A 24,361-nucleotide genomic window follows, 5' to 3' on the forward strand; every position below is an offset into this window, starting at 1 on the left:
ATAGTTCTGGAAGACCTTAGTCTTTCCTTAACCCCTCATAATCTGTTCTGTGGACAGGTCAGAAATGTTGACCACAAAAATTATTAACATGGCATTTGGATTGCAGTGGGAAAGGGAAAAGATAGTTGAATGTTAGACTTCGTAGATTTTACATTAATTTTAAATTGTATCCCCATTTAATGTTATTTTTGAACTCCATTGTCATGCCCATTTATCAAAGAAGTATAAGTCGTGTGCCAGTGTCTCAAAACAAATGTCTTCATGAAGGCTTTGTTTCTCCATTCCTCGTTGTCTGGTTGCTACAAGGGCAGCATAGGGGAGAAGAAACAGTGTGGCAGGATGCTCAAGTTTGTTAAATCTGAGTGTCATATCATTAAAACATTTTTTTCTGATTGTTTGAAATATTTCATAAAAATTTGATTTCCAAAACACAGAGTGATACTTTGTTATAGACACCCCTCAGAGCTGTTTTTAAACCGAAGCTGTACTTATTAAAGAATGTGCCAGGTTAAAAATGGATAATTGATGGGAAATATTTGTACTATGCACCTAGCACTGTTGTAATGCCAGTTAATTTACACACCAGAAGTCCAGATTTTCTGGATGTAGTACCCAAGAAGAAATTGGTTCTATAGGTCTTACTTTTTCAGGGCCCTCTGTTTTTAAAGTGTATTCACTCTCTATCTCTGTCCCTCTCTCTGGCGGTATAGCTTTGCTATATGGCTTAATGACATTGAGTGGAGCTTTGTGAGACTCTATCATGAAAACTATGGACTTCTATTCAGTGAAGCACAGAAGGGGTACAGAGGTACAGAGTCAGTGGTCCTGTGGGAATCTGCTTGGTGCAGTGGTTAACAGCTGCTTCCCATAAGATTTAGCAAATAACATTTCTAGGTATTTCCATATATTCAGTATCAAGTCATACCATGTACAACAGGAGAGTCTAATCATTTTGAATGAACTATCTTTGCTGTAAGATTTTACCAATAAATGGTGAAAGCATATCCAACATATTTTTAAAGCCAGCTGTTATTGACACATTCCTATCCATTTCTTTTTTCTTGTTACTCTTTACCATTTACATGGATACCATGGCCTTCTGCTTCTAGCAGAAGGATCCTGTTGCAATAATAGGGAAAGAAAGAAGCCAGGTTCTTTTATTTATTAGCTTTACACCAAAGGAGAGAATTTCATGCCCTTAGGGGCCTACAGTTCTATAGTTCTTGGTCTGCCTTCTTTGGAAACAGACAACTCTTGTTTGCATCTGTGCATTTTATTTCAAATAGTGGAGTCCCCTCTCTACTTTTATTAATATTACTTTGGTTAAGTAACTCCTTATTTGCCATTGTTGTGGCTGTTACTAGATTTAATGTGTACTTACAAAGTACAAAATACTTACAAACGGACTTTAATTAGAATCTGTTCCAGTTAGAATATCTTTATTTCAGTTATGTCATGAAAAAATTGGGAGATATGTTTTGTAAAGTAGGGATTGATTTAGAGCAAGAAACAAGTACCCTCTGCCTGGTGACTTGTAAACATTGACTCAACTGAGGATTAGTGCTGGGACTCTAATGACATTTAACATCTTTTCAAAGGGCGTAGGAATGGGAGGAGTGAAAAAGTTTATGGACAAAAAATCGGCAGTCATGTGGTATTTAAATTGAGCCCAAAAGTGGGAAATTTGGGCTACTCTAGGCTGAGAGAAAACAATGAGCTTTGAAGTACATGGCAAGTAGTTGGGTGGTATTAAGCATAGCATAACTGATACAAAATTAGACTGGGAGCATACTTGGAACAGATTACGAGGGGAAGAAAACTAATTTAAAAAACTTTTAAAATGCATTTTTAACTACAGTACATGTTAATTGAATAAAATGTGGCATGTAGCAATAAAACATAGAAAACACCAGTAATTCCATAGTCCTGAAATAAGCAGTGTTTCTTTTTATTATTTCATGTGTCCAAGTTTTGAAAATTAGATTATTGTATGTATATTTTTACATATACTTTTTTATTGAAATGTAACATATATAAAGTGCCAAATTGAACTGTACAGTTTAGTTTTTATGAAATGGATATATTCATGTATCCACCATTCAGATTCAGTGGAAACCCATCAGTCCTCAGAAGCCCCCCATTGTGTCCTTTCCTGGCACTACCCCCATTAAAGGGAACCGCTATCCTGACTGCAGTATCATAGTATCATACATTACCTTTTTGTTTTTTAACTTTACCTAATAGTTTAAAAAGCTACTACATGACTACCCTTTTAAAAGCTTGCCTTTTTTTCAATCTTTTTCTCTGAGATTTATATTGCTTGTAGCAGTAGTTCATCCATTTTCTTTTTCTTTTTTCTTTTTTTTTTTTTGTCTCCCTGAAATGGAGTCTTGCTCTGTCGCCCAGGCTGGAGTGCAGTGGCGCGATCTTGGCTCACTACAGCCTCCACCTTCTAGGTTCAAGCAATTCTGCCTCAGCCTCCCGAGTAGCTGGGATTACAGGCTTATGCCACCACACCCGGCTAAGTTTTGTATTTTTAGTAGAGATGGGGTTTCATCGCGTTGGCCAAGCTGGTCTCCAACTCCTGACCTCGTGATCCGCACGCCTTGTCCTCACAAAGTGTTGAGATTACAGGCATGAGCCACCGTGCCCAGCAGTTCATCCATTTTCGTTGCTTATAGTGTTGAATCATAGGACTATATCACCATATATTTACCTATCCAGTAGGAATAACATTTGGGTTGGTTTCTGGTTTAAGGTTGCTGGATTGGACTGCTGTGAAACCTGTGCGTCCTTCGATGCACACATGTAAACACTCATGATAGGTAATGTACTCCATAGGAGTGGAATTGCAAGATTGTAGGATTGTGTGTATGTTCAGCTTTAGTGAATGAAAGTGTCAGGCACATTTCCCAAATGACATTCAGTTTGTATGAATTTACACTCCTTCAGCAGTGGAGGAGAGTTCTGGTTGCTTCATATTGTTGCCAACCCTTGATGTTATCAGTCTTTGCACTTTTAGCCATTTGACTAAGCAGGGAGTGGGTATCTCACTGAACTTTTAGTTAGCATCTTCCTGGTGACTAATTAGAGCAGTTTAAAAAATGTTTATTAACCATTTGGATATTTTTGTTTGTGTGATGTAGTGTTCAAGGTTTGTGTGGTTTACATTGGGTTATCTATCTTTTTGTTTTGTAGACGTTCTTATATTCTGGTTATGAGAGTAGTTTTATATTGGAAATATCTTTTTCCACTTGACAATTTGCCTTTTCGCTTTTTTATTGGTGTCATATGATGAATAGAGGTTTATGCCAGCATTTAGGGAATGTGGGTGAAGGGGATGTGGGAATTCTTTATACTCATCTTGTAACTTTTAAGGCTGAAATCATCACAGTAAAAAATTCAGAAAAAAAAAACAGGACAAAAAGAATCAATACTATATAATTGATGTGTTTTGATGTTTTAAGTAACAGTATCTTAAATATCATTTTGTAATTGCTTGTTTGTATATAGAGATAAAGTTGATTTTTTCAACTTCATTGAAAATTTGTTTTCAATATTTGTTTCTGACATCTTTACTAGATTCATTTCTTCTAATAGTTTGTATGTTCTTTTGAATTTTTTTGTGTACACAATTACGTCATCTCCAAGTAGTGACCATTTTATTTATTTATTTTCTAATCTTAATGCCTTTTTTGTTTGTTTTGTTTTGCTTTATTGCACGAGCTAGGACCTCTCATAATTAATAGAAGTGATGATGGTAGATATACTCATTTCATTCCCAATCAGTTTTAAGGGGGAAACTTTTACTATTTCATCATTAAATATGATGTTTGCTGCAGTTTTTTTCTTTGTAGATAACCTTTATCAGATTGAGGAAGTTCTATTCTTTGTTTCTAGTGGGTATTGAATTTTATCAGATGCTTTTTTTTTTCTCTAAAACCTGGGGTTTTGTTTGTTGTTGTTTCTTTGTTGTGTTAATATGGTAAATTACACTGATTGATTTTCAAATGGTAAACCAACATGGCATTTCTGGAGTAAACCTAATTTCTGGAATATATATCATCATTTTTTATATGTCACTACATTCTGTATGTCACTGTATGGTGGGATTTTTAAAATCTATGTATTATGAGAGAGATTAGTTGTATTACTTTCCCTTTTTTGGATGTTCTGGGGTAGAGTTTTTTTGGCATTATAAAACAAGTTAGAAAATATTTTCTACATTTTTGTTCTCTGGGTTATCATAAGAATGTTGTCATTTCTTAATTTTTAGAAGAATTCAGTGGTCAAGCCAGTTGGGCTTAGAGATTCCTTTATGAAAAAGTTTTCAATTATAGATTTTTTAGTACTGGCTTTTCAGATTTTTCAGTAATTCTTATGTTGGTTTTGGTAAGTTTTTTGTTGTTGTTGTTGGGAGTGTGCCCATTCTAAAATTTCAAATTTATTGCCAGAAATTGTTCGTAAGATTTTGAAATATATTTTTATAGCAGCATGATTTATAATCCTTTGGGTATATACCCAGTAATGGGATGGCTGGGTCAAATGGTGTTTCTAGTTCTAGAACCTTGAGGAATCGCCACACTGTTTTCCACAATGGTTGAACTAGTTTACAGTCCCACCAACAGTGTAAAAGTGTTCCTGTTTCTCCACATCCTCTCCAGCACCTGTTGTTTCCTGATTTTTTAATGATTGCCATTCTAACTGGTATGAGATGGTATCTCATTGTGGTTTTGATTTGCATTTCTCTAATGGCAAGTGATGATGAGCATTTTTTCATGTGTCTGTTGGCTATATGAATGTCTTCTTTTGAGAAGTGTCTGTTCATATCCTTTGCCCACTTTTTGATGGGGTGGTTTGTGTTTTTTCTTGTAAATTTGTTTGAGTTCTTTGTAGATTCTGGATATTAGCCCTTTGTCAGATGAGTAGATTGCAAAAATTTTCTCCCATTCTATAGGTTGCCTGTTCACTGATGGTAGTTTCTTTTGCTGTGCAGAAGCTCTTTGGTTTAATTAGATCCCATTTATTAGTTTTGGCTTTTGTTGCCGTTGCTTTTGGTGTGTTTATTGCAGCACTATTTGCAATAACAAAGACTTGGAATCAACCCAGATGTCCATCAGTGACAGACTGGATTAAGAAAATGTGGCACATATACACCATGGAATATTATGCAGCCATAAAAAAGGATGAGTTCGTGTCCTTTGTAGGGACATGGATGCAGCTGGAAACCATCATTCTCAGCCAACTATTGCAAGACCAGAAAACCAAACACCGCATGTTCTCACTCATAGGTGGGAATTGAACAATGAGATCACTTGGACACAGGAAGGGGAACATCACACACCGGGGCCTATTGTGGGGAGGGGGGAAAGGGGAGGGATAGCATTAGGAGATATACCTAATGTAAATGACGAGTTAATGGGTGCAACAAACCAACATGGCACATGTATACATATGTAACAAACCTGCACATTGTGCACATGTACCCTAGAACTTAAAGTATAATAAAAAATAAAATAAAGTATATATTTAATGACTGTAAGACTCCAAAATTAAGTGCTGATACTGATAATATACAGTCACTCTTCATGATTAGCGTTGCTAGAAACTTTTTTTTTTTGAGAACCTATTTAATTTTATTGTTTTTTTTTCCCCCACTGAACTAACCTTTGGCTTTCATATTTTTTTTTTTTCCTTTTGCCTCCTCCATGTGCATTTGTTTTCTATTGATTTTACTTTTGTCTTCATCATTCTCTTCTACTTTTGGGGGGGATTAAATTGGTATTCTTTTCCAAGTTTTTGAGATGGAGAATTAGGTAATTTGTTTTTGGTCTTTTCCAATATATATACTTCAGTGTTACAGATTTCTGTCTAATCACTTTAGACTTATCCCACAAAGTTTTGTCTCACATATTTATTATCATTTAGTTCATGGTATTTTCCGATTTTTATTTTTCATTATGTACCCATGGATTATTTAGAAGTATATTGCTTAATTTTTTTTAATATCTAGGGCTTTTCTAATAATCTTTTAAAAATATATTTATTTCTTAACTGCAGGCTAAATTTCTAGAAATGGTATTGCTGGGTCAGAAGGTATGGTGAATTTCTAGACTTTTGGTCAATATCACCACATTAACCTCTAAATGAGAGTATACCAATTTATACTTCCTACAATAGCATATGAGAATGTCTAATATCCCACTCCCACCAATACCAGGTGTTATTTTTTAAAAGTTCTTGGGCGGGTGCAGTGGCTCACACCTGTAATCCAAGCACAAATTTAACCAGGCGTGGTGGTATGTGCCTCTAGTCTCAGCTACTCAGGAGGCTGTGGTGGGAGGATTGGTTGAGTCGGGGAGTTTGAGGCTGCAGTGAGCTATGATAGCGCCAGCCTGGGTAACAGCAAGACCCTGTCTCTTTAACATAAAATAAAGTTCTTGCTAATTTGATAAGAAATAATGTGTCTTTGTTTTAAGATAAGATTTTTCAATTGCTACTTTGGTCATATTTTTACTGACCAGTTTTTCTTTCGTAAGTTGGCTGTTCTTGTCCCTTGCTGATTTAATTTGGGCACTAGTCTGTTTGTTTATAAGGTTTTAAAAACTTTAGCAGAAGAATGAACCAGATAACATTTCCATTCTAGAACCACAACTCTGTGGGTTAAGGAGAGATGATGAGGGTCTGAACTACACTGTGGCAGAGTGGATCCAAAGTCCGGAAGGTGGGAGGAAGGGAAGGCTGAAAGTCTGGATAATTGAATATGAAGAGTGAGGAGGAGAGGAAGAAGGGAATGAAGAGTCCTGTGTGTCCACTGTGGATGCCTGGGTGCTTCCTGAGGCCTTTCACAGACTTTGGAAACCCAAGATGGTGAAGGAATATGAAAGAATGTGATGAGTGATTTGTGAGGGTTGGCGTGCCCGAAAGACATTAGAGGCATCTGTGCTAGGTGGTCATAGGAGTCAAGTTCTTGCTCAAGAGAGAGAGGACATAGTTAGAGAGAAATTTGGGGATTGTCTGCATATAAACTAGAAATGTAAAAGCTCAAAAAAGATTTGAATAGATTAATAGATTTTGATTGCTCTTGGTTATAAGAAAACCTTGGAAAGCTTGGGTTAAGAATTTGGACTTCCTTGAAGGCAACCATGTCATTTCACAAATCATTCCCTGATACTTTTGTAAGAAATGTATTGGATAAATAATTAGCTTGATCTAGAATGGTCATTAAAGTATGATAAGCTCAGGCAAATGCTGCAGACAACGAAAAAAGGAAATCTGATGTTTTCCTAATATTCTTTACACATAGTCCAACATATGATTTGTTGGTTTTTTTTTTTTTTTAGTCAGAGTCTTGCTCTGCCACCCAGGCTGGAGTGCAGTGGCACAATCTCAGCTCGCTGCACCTTTGCCTTCCAGGTTCAAGCAATTCTCCTGCCTTAGCCTCCCAAGTAGCTGGGATTACAAGTATGCACCACCATGCCCAGCTAATTTTTGTATTTTTAGTAGAGTCAGCGTTTTGCCATGTTGTGCAGGCTGGTCTCAAACTCCTGGCCTCAAGTGATCCACCCGCCTCAGCCTCCCAAAGTGTTGGGATTACAGGCGTGAGCCACCACGTCTGGCCTGTGGTTCTTTTAGTTTACTGTCATTAAGACTTCTGACATATTTGTTTTGTGATCTCGTTACTTCTAGATTCAATATTTATATAGAACCAGTCCTCACCTGTGTATCAATCTTTCATCCATTCTTCCATATCTAGCTATAAGAGGAAGAAAAACACAAAAGGGAGGAGATAGAGGGCAAGGAAAAGCATCTTTAAGATGATTCAGACTTGGATGGACGGGATTGTAAAGTGAATCTAAGCGCCACATCTCTCCATTGCTTCCTCTGGCTATGAGGGCAGAGAGGTACCTTTTTGTCCCTAGGGAGGTAGGCTTGACCAGGAAGGGGACCTGATTCATTTCGCCCAGGCTGTCACAGCTTCGAGAGCGCCTCTCCGCTCTTTCTGTCCCTCGACAGACCAGCTGAGCTCTTTGGAGTGATGTTTTGGTTTGCGCTTCAGGAACCTCTGATACTGATTTTTACCTGATCCCTTCTCTTTATATTTTAAGTGCCAGATTTTGAGGGGCAGTATTATCCTTTTAAAAAGAGCAGAGATTCCAGTGTTTTAGCCAAGATGTTTTCTTATTTTCTCCCTATAAATCCTGTATTTGCCTAAATGTTTACAACTAAAATGTGTGTTATTTTTCTTTCCTATCCTAATTGGCTATGAGTAGTAATGTCAGTTGTAAACCTTTAAGATGTTGAGAGTAGTTGTTAAACCCCCCATCCAACCTTGTTGAAACCCTAAGTTTCTGAGCCTCCTGATTAAGCAGCACAAAATCATGGGTGATTCTCCTCTGCTTCTTCTGAAATAAATTAATATGAAGTGCCATCTCAACCGACAGCATAAATGCATGTGAAACTTTGAGATTGCACAGTGTAGTAGAGAGTGGTTACGAAAACATAGCCCCTGGCCTCACTCTGACCCTTAATAGTTGTGTGACCTCTGACAGGTTTGGTCATTGCCCCAGTTTCCTCATTTCAAAACTAGTACAGAGGATAAGAATATTTATCTGACAAAATAACCAGACTAAATGAATTTAAGAAGCTAAGCACTTAAAATAGTACCTTGTATATAGTAAGTACTGTGAAAGTATTAAGTGATAAAAGATCATCTTTTATAGAATTTTGAACTTTAAAATTTAGTCAAATAGCTTGTTTTAGTAAGATTGAGTTCTAAGGCATTTATTCAGTCTAAAGTATTTTTAGTATAATCATTTTCGTGTAGTATGAAATTGCACTCAAGAAGGGCCATTTGGTCAAACTGACAACTCTCTGACAAACGTCTGCTGTAGGTGTTTCTTATTGTTGGTGTTTGATTTGTCTTTGATATGTCAGTTTTGACTGATGAGTAATTGTCAGAGTACTGATAACTTGTTGGAGTCGAGTGTAGCCCTGAGTACTCAGTCTGAATAAAGCATTTGGTTTTTGTAGCCCAGAGAACCTTAAATGTGACTTCTCTTCATTTTAGTCTGTAAACTTGTCAATTAGCCACATTGAAAAGTGATTTTTGCCTAGTGCAACAGTAAACATGGAATCTTTTCTGTGATTGCCACGCTGATTAGGTAAATTGTCACTTGAGAAGCTATTGGCGAAGCTTGGTTTACATGGCCTTAGAGCTCTAGAAAAGGGGTAAGTTTTTAAAGACCAAAGGAAAAAATTAACTGTCATTTTTCTACTCTCGCCTGTACCTTCTGAAGTGCAATTCACTATCTCAGAATTTTTTTTCTTCCTCTCAAATGGATCTTCTGTTAGAGCCATACAAATGAATGATAATAAGTTTGTTTTACCATCTACTTCATTACAGATCAGCCAGGAAATATTTCTACTTTATGAATACTTCCAGGTTATATATGTTACTAAGAGCCATATAAAGAAATTTGGTTAAAAATAACCTTGAAATATTTCTTTGAGCCTTTTTATTTTTCTTTTTGGATTGAAAACAAGGAGTGTTTTAATAATTGCATCAGAGTTTATTGAAAGTTTTGGAAAATTTGCTTAGGTTTTAACAAAAAACTGTTAATATTCGTATGTGCTGAATTTATATGGAAAAAAAAAATTGTCCTGGCGGTGAGAGATAGAAAATGGAAAATAGAGAGGCAACTGGCACACTAGAAGTGATATATTAGGAACATTTGCTGTTTTTTAAGACATTTCTAGGTGTATAGGTTAGACAATTATTTCCTCCTCCAAAAAAAGCATTTATACTTAGTAAACTTTACATTCCAGTTCTACTTAGAAATACTGCTGTGCTTAATCTAAGAATAGCATGTTTGAGTCTAATGAATATATATTACGGGTGTTGATGGCTTCATCTGCATTAGCACAGTTTCTAGGAGAAAATATACAAGTTTTTTTCCCGTCTTTATTTTTCTTAAAACATGAGATTGTTTCTGAAGGTTTCTCTTAATGTAGCTGTATCTTTGTATTGTCTTCATTCGATTTTAACGTTATTAGGGAGCCACCGTGGAAGCTTTCATAAGTACCATGGAGAATGTGTATCCTGCGATTATACCATATGTAAAGAGACACCAGGAAACCGCAATATGGAATTAAGTCCTAATGGTAAAAAAGGGTGTGTTTCCAGGGTAACCACAGTGATTCCAGGGGATGTGAAGTATAGAGGTAGACAGGGGTCCGGATGAATATTTGCTGTACTGCTTTTGACTTCTGTTTTTTACATTTGTAAATTTTGTATATATAAGGGCACTAAAATGAAATTCTTCTGGGAACATTTTAACTGATTCTCACTAAACTAATTTTGTACATGAGCTGAAAAAGTGGCTCAAACATTGATTTTACTTTCAGTAGATTACTTTCTCACAAATGGTAACTCACTGAAAGTCATATGTAAATGTATCTTAAGTTTTTGCATAGAAATAAACCATACAAATGATTGCCATTATTGTAAGAATTTTTTACTTTTACCTCTTCAGAAAATTGATTTTTTGATAGTGTATAGTCTGTAGTAATGACTCAGAACTTACTCTGGGCCTAGGGTGGGGAACTGTCTTCCTCTGTTTTCTGTGGAGTGTGTGGTAATCAGCATCCTCCACATTGTTACTCAGTTTGACTGCTAGAAGTTTGGTTTTTAAGAGATGAAAAAGGAACTTAATTCCAATTGACTAAAGATACTACCTTTTAATTCACAATGGGAATCTGCCTGGAAGTGACAGCTGGTGAAGGGCTTCCTGCACCTTTCTGAGAGGTATGTTTGGCACCCATGGGTATGGCTGCAGAAACTTTTCCAGCTGGCCATGGACTGAGGTGGGAGTGGCTGTGGCAGCTGCAGATTGCCCACCTTCAGGTAGTTTGTCCACATAAAGAAAACTTTCTTCAGTCTGGCCTTCTCAGCATGTCAAGATGGGAAGGAAGCCCAGGGCTGAGGCCGCCAGTTGTGAGCTAGAATCATTGTGAGCAGCTAGATATTTTATTGATTCCATGTTCTTTGGTATGGGGCTTTTAAAGCGTGATTCTACTTTTTTCTTTCTCTCTCTCTCTCTCTCAAGTAAAAAACCATATATATTTTTGGTTTCTAACCAGAGATAAGCTGTCAACTCTTCTATTCTTTAAGCAAGTAATTTTGAAAAGCATTTTTTAGTTTGTGTTTCTATTAAAATGTGAGCCTGAATACATTATGGTAAGCCTTGTTGTCCTTGGTCTCGGGAGTCTAGAGGAGGTTACTGTCCTCGCACGGTGATCTCATTAGACAACTTCTGGAACCAGCAGTTTTAATTAGGTCACAGCAGACCCCGCTGAAGGTGAAGTGACTGCAAGCTGTGGTTCGTTGATATAGACAGGCCCAGATGTTTCTTTCATCCCATATCCGTCAGTTTACATAGAAGAGCTGGAGCCATTTAATTGTTTCTTCTAGTTAGATGATGTTGCTAGTTCAGCTTTGTGTTACAAGAAAACTATCAGAAAAGATGGAGAAATGGGTGGTCCCTTCCTTAACCTGTTTTCTTGGTTTGTGTTGGAGAGATTGTGTGTGCTTTGTTTAATGTTAGTGATAGCAATTTATGCCTTCAGAAGGAAAATTTCAGGATTTCTGTTGTAGATACTATTCATTCAGTTTGTATTAATTCTATTTATGGAAAAGAACTAAACCTTTCCTTTTGCACAGCATTTAAAATATAAATGTAAAAACTGTGTAAAATATATATATCTTTACTACACACACACACACACACACACACACACACACACACACGATTATGTGAGTTTAGTGGCCAGGGATTACTAAACCTATTTTGTTATCAAAGGAAAAATAATAAAACAAAAAATTTGCTGACCCTGTTAGTTACCTATCTTTATACGTTTGTGGCGTGTGTTATTATGATACTAGTTTATTTAGTTTACAGTCTTTCTCAGATTCTTTTCAAGAACTTTTAATTATAAAATATTGGGTAGTCGAATATTGGTTACTTTAAAAAATCTTCTTAATCCTTTCTGTTTCTTTTTCAGATATGAGGCCCCAGGATTCCTGGCGAGGTCCTCCTCCCCTTTTCCAGCAGCAAAGGTTTGACAGGTAATATTAAAGTAGACATGACTTTTAAATACTTTCTGACACCAACATTTGGGGCTTACGGGTTTTATGGAAGCTAAAACCTCCGTGGTTTGAAATGTACTTTTTCCCACCAAAAACAGTTTCCCTTGTGCCTGTCCTTTAAAAAGGAAGTATATAGCTAATACTTTGAATTAAAAGACTCATGTTTAATATACTTTCTTACTTTTCTTGGTTCTTTGCCTTTATTTTATTGATGCTTTTGAGATGCCCTGAAAAATGCAACACAGCTTAAAACGGTATTAGGTTTTGGTCAGGCTAAACAAATTTCTTTTTAGAAGGGTTGTGCAGCTTAATGAGGCATAACTAATGGTGTTCCACTTTTATCATTTCTGTGCGGGCAATGCAGCGTTAGTACAGACCAACCATTGATTCTTGCTGCAAACCTCTTGAAGTCCTAATCAGCTTCTTTGGTACAACTTTTTCAGGGCTGACAAGCCTATTGTAGGGCAGTGTCACTGTAGGTCAGTAGTTATTAGTTGCCACTGAAAACAGTTTCTTTAACTACTTAAGACTGAACTGAATTAAACGCAGAAGGGACTCAGAAGAGGATTATGGGATCTGCAGTCTAATAAGTACCATGGACTAGGAAGAATGTGACATGGTTTAATAACAAGGGATGTTTAACATGTATTCCTTCATTGATAAGTTGTATGCTCCTAAGTCAGATGGACTCTGTATGACAAGACAACTAGGCACGTTATGAATAATTAACTTCTGTAGAATAATTTTTAAAGGCCAGCTTTAAAATGCATCATTTCACGATGGTTTTGCCAACATCAGTAAATGCAAAAACAAATTAAGCCACATCATAATAAGGCTTTCTTTTTTGCCTTCCCAGTTTTAATCTGTTCTATTATCTTCTCCTCTGCCATGTTAACAATCTCAATCTGTTCACATCTGAAATGAATAAAGTGTTTTTATAAATGGGGTTCTAAATGCAGCTCCCCTTTTAAGAAAACTTTATAACTCTTTAGAGACTCCAAAACTTCATTTCACTGTTATCTTCAAGAGGATAAAAGGAATCATGTTATTCGATGTTTACTGATAGTATCAACTTAGTGCAAGTCTCATTAAATGTAGTACGACTAGCAATGTGTGTATTAATGTTTTGATTTTAGTATATTTTCTGAAAGCACACAGTATGTGCTGTTTCATTTTCCTCGGTACCACCAATTTTAAGCAGAAATTAAATGAGTAAGGGGTAAATTTTTCCTAAATTATATACTTGGTTTCCCTATCTTATTGCTCACTTTCCATACTGATAATAATGGCAAATGTTTGTCTGCTTACGAAATGTTAACACTGTTCACATCCTTTAATAAGAATGATTTCATTTATTCCTCCCAGCAATGCATTGAAATAGATGCTATTATTTTTACATTTTTGCAAATGAAGAAAGTGAGGCACGGAGAAGTTCAGCAGCTTACCTAAGGTCACTCTTTTGTGCCATTCTTTACCAAGAAACTTTTCACTGGAACAAAACTTACCAGAATATTTACTCTGAGCATAATATAAAGACGTAGGGACTTCAAAGGAAGTAAAGGATCTGTTTCCACTTCTAAGGCCCCAACAGCTTTCCTCCCCTCTGTTCACATTAAAAGTTTTCCTAAGATCGTCATCATTGTCCCTTCCCTTGCCCTGCTGTCCATCAGGTTTTTTTCTTATTCTACCCTAGCCAAGTACTAGTATTATTCTGACTTTGTGAACCCAGCAGGTTAGTGACAAGTTTTGTGGGGATGTTTTTTGGTTTAGTTTTAGTCAAATACTTAAAATTATACCTGAAAGCAAAAGGTAAATGTGAGCATAATAGAGTTCTATCATAAAAGTCCTACACATATTTAAGAAATACACCATTTTGTCCAGAACCAGATTTTTACCAGTCCTTAGTTCAGTATGTTTCCATGGCACTATTCTGAGTGTTTGTTGAGAATCCTATTAAGAGACTTGAGTGTCTTTTTTTTTTAATTACATTGCATTTCTTGAATATTTTCTACTTCAAGATGGTATGTATAATCCATATATCCAGTAGATTTAAAAATACAACAGGAAGATCCTCCCAACACAGACACAGCCTAGAGTTAATAGATACCCAGCGTTATCTTTGTCACTTGAGTTCTGCCACATTGTTTGGATTCTTCTTGTCGATGGAGGCCTCTTTTTCAGTCATTTGCAAGGCAGCCATTTAATTTTTTTCCTATGGGTGTTAAGCTCAATCATGAAATATCTTTTAAAACTCCGGTTTTACCATATGTATACATTTAAAATATCCAAATTCATAGTAGTTCACATTGCCAGTAACTTTCCAAAACAATCTGGAAACTTAAGAATATTGTTGTCATCTACGATGCCAAATGGCTCAAATAAGTTGCCTTATTTATTAACTTTATTTATTTATTTATTTATTTATTTATTTACTGAGACAAGGTCTCACTCCATCACCTAGGCTAGAGTGTAATGTCATGATCTTGGCTCACTGCAGCTTCTGCCATCCAGATTCAAGTGATTCTTATGCCTCAGCCTCCCAAGTAGCTGGGACTGCAAGCCCCTACACTACCATGCCTGGCTGATTTTTGTATTTTTATTAGAGACGGGGTTTTGCCATGTTGCCCAGGCTGGTCTCAAACTCCTGCTGAAGTGATCTGCCTGCCTCGGCCTCCTGGAGTGCTGGATGACAGGCTGAGCTACTGTGCCTGGCCTCATTGCTAATTTTTAGAAGTTAGGATATGTCAGTCTCTGTGCTTCCATCCCAGATTTTTAAACATAATTTCCTAGGCAAATTTTTAGTTTTGTAAGTATTTGCAAATTATATAATTAGTCTAGACATATAGATAAACTTGTTGAAAATAAAGGCCTTTCTGTCATAAAAGTCAGAAGAGGGTAGTACATGACATCCTTGCTTTTTTCTTCTGTTTAATTTTAATTATTGATGATTTTTTCCATAAAAATTATCTTTGTCAAAAAACATTATAAGTAATCAAACAAAAAGAACTTGTGTTTTTAAACTGTGGCTTTGTTCTTAATCTGTTTTTGGAACATAAAATAGTTTTGAATTGCATTTATAATGTATATTATTTATGCCAGCAGATCTTCCTAAAACTCAGTTGAATTTTATTATTGTAAGACTCAAAAGAAAAACTGATCATAGTTAAGATATGAATTGTATTTTTAGCCTATAGGTTTTGCATTAATTGGCCCAGTTTTGAGGAGACTTTGGTTACAGCACAAACCTTAGTTTAGCTCTTCACTCCTGCAGAGACTGGAAGAGACCATTCCTATCTCTGCACATGGAGCTGTTTTTGCTAAAATAAATGGAGGCATTCTTGCTAAAATATATTTGTGCTAGTAATTATCCTGAAAAATAATTAAAAGCCCTAGCCATATGCATTTTCTTTCTGAGATAAAAACTTATTTTTAATTGTATTCTGAATTACTTATAACATATTGTTATTAGAGCTCTGGTTTCAGCTACCAACTGTAAAGAAAAGCTTTAGTCTTTCTAGAGTTCTTCAGAGAGCAGTTCATCTCTTCGAGCCATCACACAAAAATAATTATCTCTGGTGTTGTTTTAATAAAAAGAAGGCAAGCTCCAAGTGAAGGGAGGAGAGTGGGGGTAGAGAGGATGGATTCAGGCTTGAATAGATGTGAGAAGAATGCTTTACCCAGTGAGCCCAGCACCGGGCTTTTTTCCCCTAAGACCTCGGAATTGAAATTCTTATGCTGCTATGGTTATAACTGATTACCAGCTAGTCAGCACTTCAGTGAATTTAAAGTTTTATTGAATTCCTCCTAACATGGTCAGTGGCCCCAAAGCTTTTAATGTTCAAATATACTGGCGCATTTGCCTCTGTTTATTCTTTATAGTGCCCTCCATAAAATGGAAGTTATGGAAAGTGCCTTAAGGGGAAAGTCTTAAATGGTGATTGCCTTTAGAAGGTATATATCCTTGCTACATTGTTTATGTGACAGTTTTTAATTAAGTTATGATTTAGTACATTATACCTTTTGCTTTGCATCTGCAAAGTTAAAATAGGCACTTGAAGACAATTAAAACATTTCTTTCGACTAGTAATCTGGGACAGCAAACTGGGTTATAATAGCCGTTGAATCTGTGTTCCCATGTAAACTGTACACCAAATGCCAGTCAGCCCATGCCAATTAGTGCTCATGTTGCTAGGTCACCGTGGTCAATTGAAAGCTGCATCAATAGAACTTGAAAAGGTTTCCTCCCAATCAGACCTTCTGACATATTGAACAGAATAATGGATGGGAAAAAACAGCCAAGTCTCCTACCCTGGATTCAAAATACTCAGCAGTAAGAATTCATTTGCAACCTGCAATTAAGTAGAAAGAATGGATCCAAGAACGAGTCTGGACATTTTTGAAAATAAAGCCTCATTCTCCTGTCGTGTACATGTTTACTATTTGGATAGCATCTTAAATGTAGCCAACTTGGTGATCTTGGGTCTACATCTTTAAGTGACTAAAAAGGAAATTTCCCAATTGAAAATGAACAAAATAATTTTTAAAAGTCAGAACTTCTCAGTTGAGTTTCAACATCCATTGTAATAAATGCTCATGCTTCATGAAACATGTTAGATTATATTGGATATAAGGGACACAAAGGCCATTCTGATACTCTGTATCCCATATGATAAATCCAGGTAAATTGGATTGTACTAAAATTTGGAGATGATACCTGCCACTTTTAGGCTTTGTGCTGTATAGTAGGCATGGCTTCTGATGTAAACCTGGTACTTTTCTACAGAGGCGTTGGGGCTGAACCTCTGCTCCCATGGAACCGGATGCTGCAAACCCAGAATGCAGCCTTCCAGCCAAACCAGTACCAGATGCTAGCTGGGCCTGGTGGGTATCCACCCAGACGAGATGATCGTGGAGGGAGACAGGTAAATGGGTTGTGGGATGAAAAGCATACTGCTCACTTTATATTTCAGCAAGGCTCACAGGACTCCATATTTTCTTACCAACATTTCTGGAGAAGACACTGATAGAGTATCTTGGCTGAACTTTGGTCTGTCATTAAAAATGTATATGGGTTGAGTACCTGCCTCACTAAATAGGTTATATACCTTGAAGATGCCAAAGAATTTCTAACCCAAAAGCCCTTTAAATCATAGCAGTCAGTGATAATTAGTCCAAATGTAGTCAGTCACCAAAACATTGTTTTTTCTTTAAGGATATTGTTCTTTAGTAGAACCTAGATCCCTCATAATGGGTGATTTTCTGGAAGCTGGAAAGTAAGTCTACTTTTTCAGCTGTTGTCTTTTAGAAGTCATTTTAAAATGTCATTTTAGAAGTCTCCTGTCTTGATTCATCTGATATCCCTCCTCAAATCTCTGCTTGATAATCTTCCACATATTTTTCTTCTCAATGTAAGCAGCTGTATCACTGAATGTCATAATTCCTAGACAAATTTAGTATATGTAAGCTTCAGTTCTTTCTCTTTACAGCATCCAGTTTTAGCAGCATTTAAGACTGAGGTCTGTTTGACATAATTTCCTCCAGCAATTTGACAGCCTGGCCAGTATTTACATGCTCTTAATGGAATCCTTACTAGAGAACAAGATTGGAATGCTATGATTCAGAGTGTAGTGTTTATGGAGTTTGGCACCTGCAGTGATGTGAAGTGGTTTTTAAATTGCTTACCTGGTGTTGCCTCCAGGCCTTCTGCAGTGCTTCACATATTAATTAGTAAGACCTCTCTTCTCACAGCTAAGGAACATATTTTGTATACTTTTTTGATGTATTCTTACAAGTATCTCCACCTTACAAGAAGATAATCACCTTAACTGCAAATAGTTAATGTCTTCTGAGAGGATTTTTTTACAGTTTATTTAAATCAGTTTATAGAATTTTGCTTTGAATTATTTCAAACCAGGACCCCTCAAAATCACATCAGTGAATTAAGGCTCTTTATGTTACTGTGGTTAGATGGCACTAGGCAGTTTCAGTGATGAGCATTTTTGAAGTGAGGACATATTTGTAACTGAAAGAAACTTGGAGAATGTATAGTCTAGTCACCTCATTTTCCAAGTCAGGAACTGAAACCCTAAAAACCCCACACAGTTGGGCGGGAGAGCTGGGGGCTGGCTGCCTAGACTGCTGACCCCAGTTCATCCATTTTCCTTCCTCCTTTGGAGATCTTCCTTTTAAAGGAACTCTCTGCTATTGTAGGAGGTAAAATTCTTATTTACTTAAAATATATAAACTAATTGGTAAATTTATTATTCTTTTAGGACTTTTTGAAAATAACATTTCTTCTTTCTCAGTCTCTTTTCCACGGAGATACTTTTTATTAAACCACAATGTTTGAAGCACTATTAAATTGCAGAAGTCTGTTGTTAAAAACATAAAATCATTACTTCATTGTATGTTTAGTGAAGTTTTATATGACCAAACAAGGCCTTAGCCTACATTCTGGCTTTGAGTCTGCACATGTTCATATTTAAAGTACTGAAGTGCTCTCTGGGTGGCAAAATGAGGTGGGAGGGGGTTCCATTTCAAAACCCTAGAGGCCTAGAAAAGGACTTACAGTGAAGAGGTGTCAGATTTATCTTTTGTTATACAGAAATGTTATTTGCAAGCATTCTAGGATATGTTTGTTATAAAGGTCATTGCTAATGGATTGTGTAATAACCTTAATATATCATTTAATGTCCTACTTTTTGTTGCTAAATAAAAAAATCCCTAAAATCAATTTGGCCTAACTGACTTAGCAAGCTCTTGCCTTGTTTAAAGCAAAGTTACTTTCCTTGTGTAATAAGTCTAAATTGATGTGGGTATCTTACAACAAAGTGACTTGAATTACTACTGCTAGGACGGTGGGAAAATTGAGAACCACTGTCTGTACATGTTGTTTACACAAAACACTTAACTCTAGTGCATTTGTGTGCATTTGTGATTGTTAAGGTTTTTTTTTTTTTTTTATTTTTCAGTAATAGCATTTGTGCTAGCCTCCAACTTTGCAACAAGTTTGTGTTAAAGCTCTGGATCAAAGCACCTGTTTATGGGACCTTTCCATGTGCTGTACCTTTAACACATACTCAGTTTCTTTATGATGTATTTTTCCATAGAAGTGTAAAATTAACTGACTTGCAGGAGTATCAGTCCAGAAAATAAACTCTTTTCTTTTGTTTATTTTCAGGGATATCCCAGAGAAGGAAGGAAATACCCTTTGCCACCACCCTCAGGAAGATACAATTGGAATTAAGCTTTTGTAAAGCTTTCCCAAATCCTTTCATCATTCTACAGTTTTATGCTATTTGTGGAAAGATTTCTTTCTCAAGTAGTAGTTTTTAATAAAACTACAGTACTTTGTGTATTTCTTTTAACTGTGTATATTTCTACTGATCTGATCTCACTGTTTATGTTGCTTTCCAAAGATGTATGTTGCATAATACAGTGGATCTGAATTTATTATTGCTTATAAAACACAATTTGATGGAATAGGAGTACTGGTTTTTCATTATGGTTAAAAATGAAACCAGCTGTGGATTTCAAAACACAGTGTATTCTAGATCATCTAAGATCCATGCTGATTTTTATTGCACAAGAATTAGGTTTGAACTCTTGAGCTGGAACCCTCAGCAAACTAGAGTATATATTGTTCAGTATTTCTTTGGAAACATTTCATTAATGTACTTGTCTTACAGAAATTTCTGGACTTTAGTAAAAAAAAAATAAAGTTAAACTTTTGAAACTCTGTTTTGTGTTCTTGTTATTTTGCAGTATTTCTACTTTGAAAATCTTGACCAAGCATGGTTTTTTAAAACTAACTTTTGCAGAAAACTCTTTATTTCTATAATCAGATGTCAAACCAAAGGACAAAGAAGTCAATTTGAAGAAGTAGATTTTAAAAGATAGGGTCAGCAAGACATAACAAAAGCTTTAACTTTGTTGTATTAGTATGTCAGTGACTGATCTGGCTAACTCAAAAATCTTTGTGAGATAAATAACATTTTTACAAATTTAATGTAGACTTGTGCTCCAGTTTTAAGGACTTGTTTTAAATCTTCAAGTTGACAATTAATGGCCAAATAGTCTATGCTCCTTAGCATATTTTTTGTATTTCATTAGATTGCAATTTGTACTCATGTTTTTCCTTGCTACACTAAGCACACTATAAATTGCTTAAATGTGTGTTTGGAGTTCACATACGGCACTTACGTATGCATTTTCATTTGATTACCAAAACATATTTAGACATACATACAAAGACTATTGCTTTGTTTCAGTTTTTCCCTCCTAGCCCAAGATTGTGAGGTAAAGTTTCTCTTTGACCTCCTGACTTAGGGCATTTTTGCTTTAATATTCAACTGAAGCGTACTTGCTAAACTTAGTCTGGGGGGGTGAAAAAAAATCTCACCTCAACCTTGAATAGGAAGGTATTTTGTAGTTATTGAGTTCATTGCTAATGATGGGTGACCAGAGCAGGATCCTTTATTGTTGAGACAGAGTCTCTCCATCAGGAATTACCAATCCAACCCTTACATAATTGCCTTCGCTCAACATTCAAGTGATAATGTCTTCTATTAAATTTCTCTATAAGTTTATCTCCCAAGTATTAAAAATATAGATAGCTATCTCAGTAAAGCATTGCATTTTCCAAAGGAGTAAATGTTTTACTGTTCATAGTTCACAGTCAAAACCCACAATTCCACTCTTTATATTCTCATACCTTTAGTTTTGACTTAGTTTTATTTTAAGCTGTCTTGAGAATTCAGTTTTTGACTGAATGTTTAAAGCACTGTTTGGAAGACATCTGAGCAAAAGGCCTGATGGAGAAACTGATGACATCAGATTTCCTCTGCAGAATTGGCAGGTGTTCCCTCCCTGAGCCAGCTTCAGGCCCTGCTCCTGACCTCACCCCTGCTGCTGCCTCTCCATCCTTAGTCTTCATCTCTTTCCAACTTGTCTCCGCGTTTGAATCTTCCAGGAAAATGCCCTGCCCATTTCAATAAGCACAATGCTTTTTAGAGCTTTAATGTTTAAAGCTGTAAATATCTCCTCCAAATTCTGATGTAAAAATAAATTCGTTGGGCCAATTTTAAGTAGTTATTTGTACGCAATTATATTCTCTTTAAACGGCACATTTTTTCAGGGTCTTCTATTAAACAAACAAAAAAAAATCTTAGAACCTGGAAACAGCTTGACTACTCTGGGGCTAAGGGCCCGTAATGAGCAGTTGTCTTCCCTTTAAAGATCAAATGGGGTAATGTATGTTAATGTACAAAGCCGTCTACAAACTGGTATTAAATTGCCATTTAGCGTTACAAAGGCAAATTGGGTGTAATGAGCGATAGGTTAATTTTCGTACGATGACGTGGGATGCCAGGAACAGGCCGGGTGAGGCCGGGGTCCCAGCACTTCCTTGCTGGGAGCGCCTGGACCGAAATGAAGGGCCCGGGCGCGGCGACCTCGCAGCCGGGGGCGGGATGGTGGCGGTTCCCGGGACCCGCGGGCTACTCAGGGCTCAGGTCCTAGGTGCTTGGCTCAACTTTCTCCCAGCGGGGTTGGGAAGTGCCGGCCCTCAATGCACGTGGGGCACGCGCCCGGCGCCTGGGTCTCCCCAGCGGCTCATTAGCCGCCCGGCCCACCCCGCAGACGCCGCGACTGGCCTTCCCGGGAGCCCCGCGAGCCGGCCGCACGCACAGGATGGGCGCGGAAAGCTCCTTCCTCCACCCTCGGGCGCACCCTCCTTCCTCGTCCGCGTCCCCTCACGCGGCGCCGCAGCTTCTCAACCTGCCGCTGCATCTCAACTCCCTGTACAGATGCAAGCAGCAGAGCTGTAGAATACCAGAAATGGTCTTCCTTCCGAGGCTGCTGTTTTAAGTTCCAAGTGTGAAAGTAACCGAATTTAGCTATGCTTTGAAATCTAAAATCCGGACATTCCCTGAAGAGTCAAGTTAGAGCTCCCAATTCCTCGATCTGGCTCCGTCCCACTGACTGACGCCTTCTGCCCACCCCGAAAGGGTCCTGGAGCTGCGATCTCGCCAGACTCTATTCCTGGTGATCCACTGCTCTGCTATTTCCCATCAGGAATGAACGAATGAACTAGCAAACGGCCCATTCTCGATGGATTTCTCCTCCACCCAGTAAAGCAGAATCCTCCTGTGGCTTGTTTCTCCATGCCTTATTTATGGAATGAGGGCCAAAAGAGAACAGGCTTTAATTGATGTGTATGAAATAGGAATACAGCTGTTCACTACTGCAAAACAGTTTGCACAACTTAAATTTAGGCAATGTTCCTAGTGAACTTTTTTTTTAGAAGTCACCTAAAACAATTACTGAAGGTTACATGGAATTTCAAAAAACGAAAGGCATTTCATTCAATTGCAGGTAAACATTCTAAAGCAAAAACAAAACCAAACCCACCTCTCCCAGAAACTTCCATTACCTCTAAAGTTAAAAATAATAAAAACAAAAGTGATATTGAAATCACAAAGTTATCTCAATACTTACTGGAGAGCGCAAATTCCTGATGGGATGCGAATGCAGTTCCCCAGTCTAGGTATCTTCTTTGAAACTTCCCCAGATGTTCACCAAATCTCACTAGTAGTGAAAGGGTATTTATATGTTTAAAAATGTATCATTTTTCTCTCACTGGGTTGCAGGATAACAAGTAATAGTGTTTCAAAAAACTGTACTCAAATAATTAACATACAGGGTTTCATCCACACATTAGGGTTATGGTAAGCAGTGAGGGAGTATTATCCATGCTTTGAACTCTGTCTGAAATTTGTGTTGCCACCACATAATGCATTATGTTCTCTTCGGCACAAATTCACATCTAAAAATCCAATTGATAGGTCTTTATATAATTATGGCTCACAAATTTATTCTAAAAAGTCTTTTAAAATAATCAGTATTCAATGCAGTTAACAAAGCAAGTCTATGGAAGATGCTTGCATTTAGTGAACAGGACTGAGTCTCTGATTTGCTTTAAATTGAAAGTAAACAGTCGCTAGCCGAATGGAGTTTGAACACAACATCTGTGTTGATAGAAGTCTGACTGACTACTTGTTCTGACCATTAAGTTTTAGCTCTAGGCAAAGACTTAAATAGAAGACAACTGGGTTACACCCCCATCCTTCCATATACAAAACACCCTTCTTGTGTCCTTCTAAACTGCACACACTCTCGCACACACAGCACTTCAATATACATCCCAACACATATTACAGAAAAGTACCTGCAATCCCTATGTTCCTGTCTGCAACTTTGATTCTGGCTTTTGGTTTCCGTGCCTCAATTGGAAAAGGTAAGTCAGATTCTTGTAAAACCCAAAAACATTTAGGAAAAGGTCACATCTGCTGAGTAAGCATTTTTGAAACAGGTTTGCTGTGGCCTCTGCCAAACTTTGAGGGGCCTTTGTTTCACTCAGACCCTGCGCCAGTCCTCCCTCTTAGTTGTGGAGACACTTATCCTCCTCTTCAGTTAATGAGTTTCACCTAGTCCGGCCGTTTGTATTTTTATAAAAGATCTGCAAAGCACTAATTGCAGAAAGAAGAAAACAGCTCTTGTTTTGCATTAATCAGAAGGTGGGATTCTATGGTAAAAACATTTCTATTTTAAGCTGCAAGAATCAAACCTTTCCCTAATTTCAGGATATGCACACATACACTCAGTAAGTCTCTGGGTATAGAATGTTAAGCCCTTTGCAGCAATTATTTCTGGCTTGGGGTTTTTTACTGCTTAAAGGAATGCTGAAAGGAAAAAGATACGCCCACACAAAATACACTTTCAGAAAATACTGTATATAAAAGTTGTTTCTTCTTAATGTGACATATTTTTAAAAGAAAGTGCATGCCTTCAGTCTAAAGGATTTTTTTGTTCCAGAAATAAACTGTCCATGAAGACTTATTTTCTTTAAATATGTTACCCGGAGCCCTTGGACTATAAGCTATTACTGTTTTTGTAGGTATTGGACTGTAACAAAAAACACTGCCAACCATGTGGACTTTTAGAACGTTTTCTACAAGTAAAATTTCAGAATTATGGTACTATTGTGAGGAAATCAAACTAATATAAACAAACATTCTGAAATCTGGCACATCAATAATAGTCTTGCTAGCTTAGTTAACATTTCTAAAGTCATTTCCATTAATATGCCAAAAAACCCCTAAGTTGAGAGAATTTTCTGTGGGTGTATTGTAACATTTTCATACAAATCTGTCT

The 24,361-nt window shown here is 36.9% G+C and overlaps 1 protein-coding gene across 3 annotated transcripts in view; it reads left to right on the forward strand.

Annotated features, from left to right (window-relative positions):
* The window catches only part of XRN2 (5'-3' exoribonuclease 2), an 87,346-nt gene extending 67,460 nt beyond the window's left edge, over window positions 1–19,886 (forward strand). For all 3 annotated transcript variants that reach the window (XM_050745432.1, XM_050745431.1, XM_050745433.1), the window contains 3 exons: window positions 12,064–12,127; window positions 16,932–17,070; window positions 19,329–19,886. In XM_050745432.1, coding sequence (XP_050601389.1) covers window positions 12,064–12,127; window positions 16,932–17,070; window positions 19,329–19,394 — 269 coding nt within the window. In that variant the 3' untranslated portion in view covers window positions 19,395–19,886. The remainder of the gene's footprint in view (window positions 1–12,063; window positions 12,128–16,931; window positions 17,071–19,328) is intronic.
* Window positions 19,887–24,361: the final 4,475 nt, after the last annotated feature.

This window comes from Macaca thibetana, chromosome 10 (assembly GCF_024542745.1).
Source record: "Macaca thibetana thibetana isolate TM-01 chromosome 10, ASM2454274v1, whole genome shotgun sequence".
Lineage (NCBI taxonomy): Eukaryota > Metazoa > Chordata > Mammalia > Primates > Cercopithecidae > Macaca > Macaca thibetana.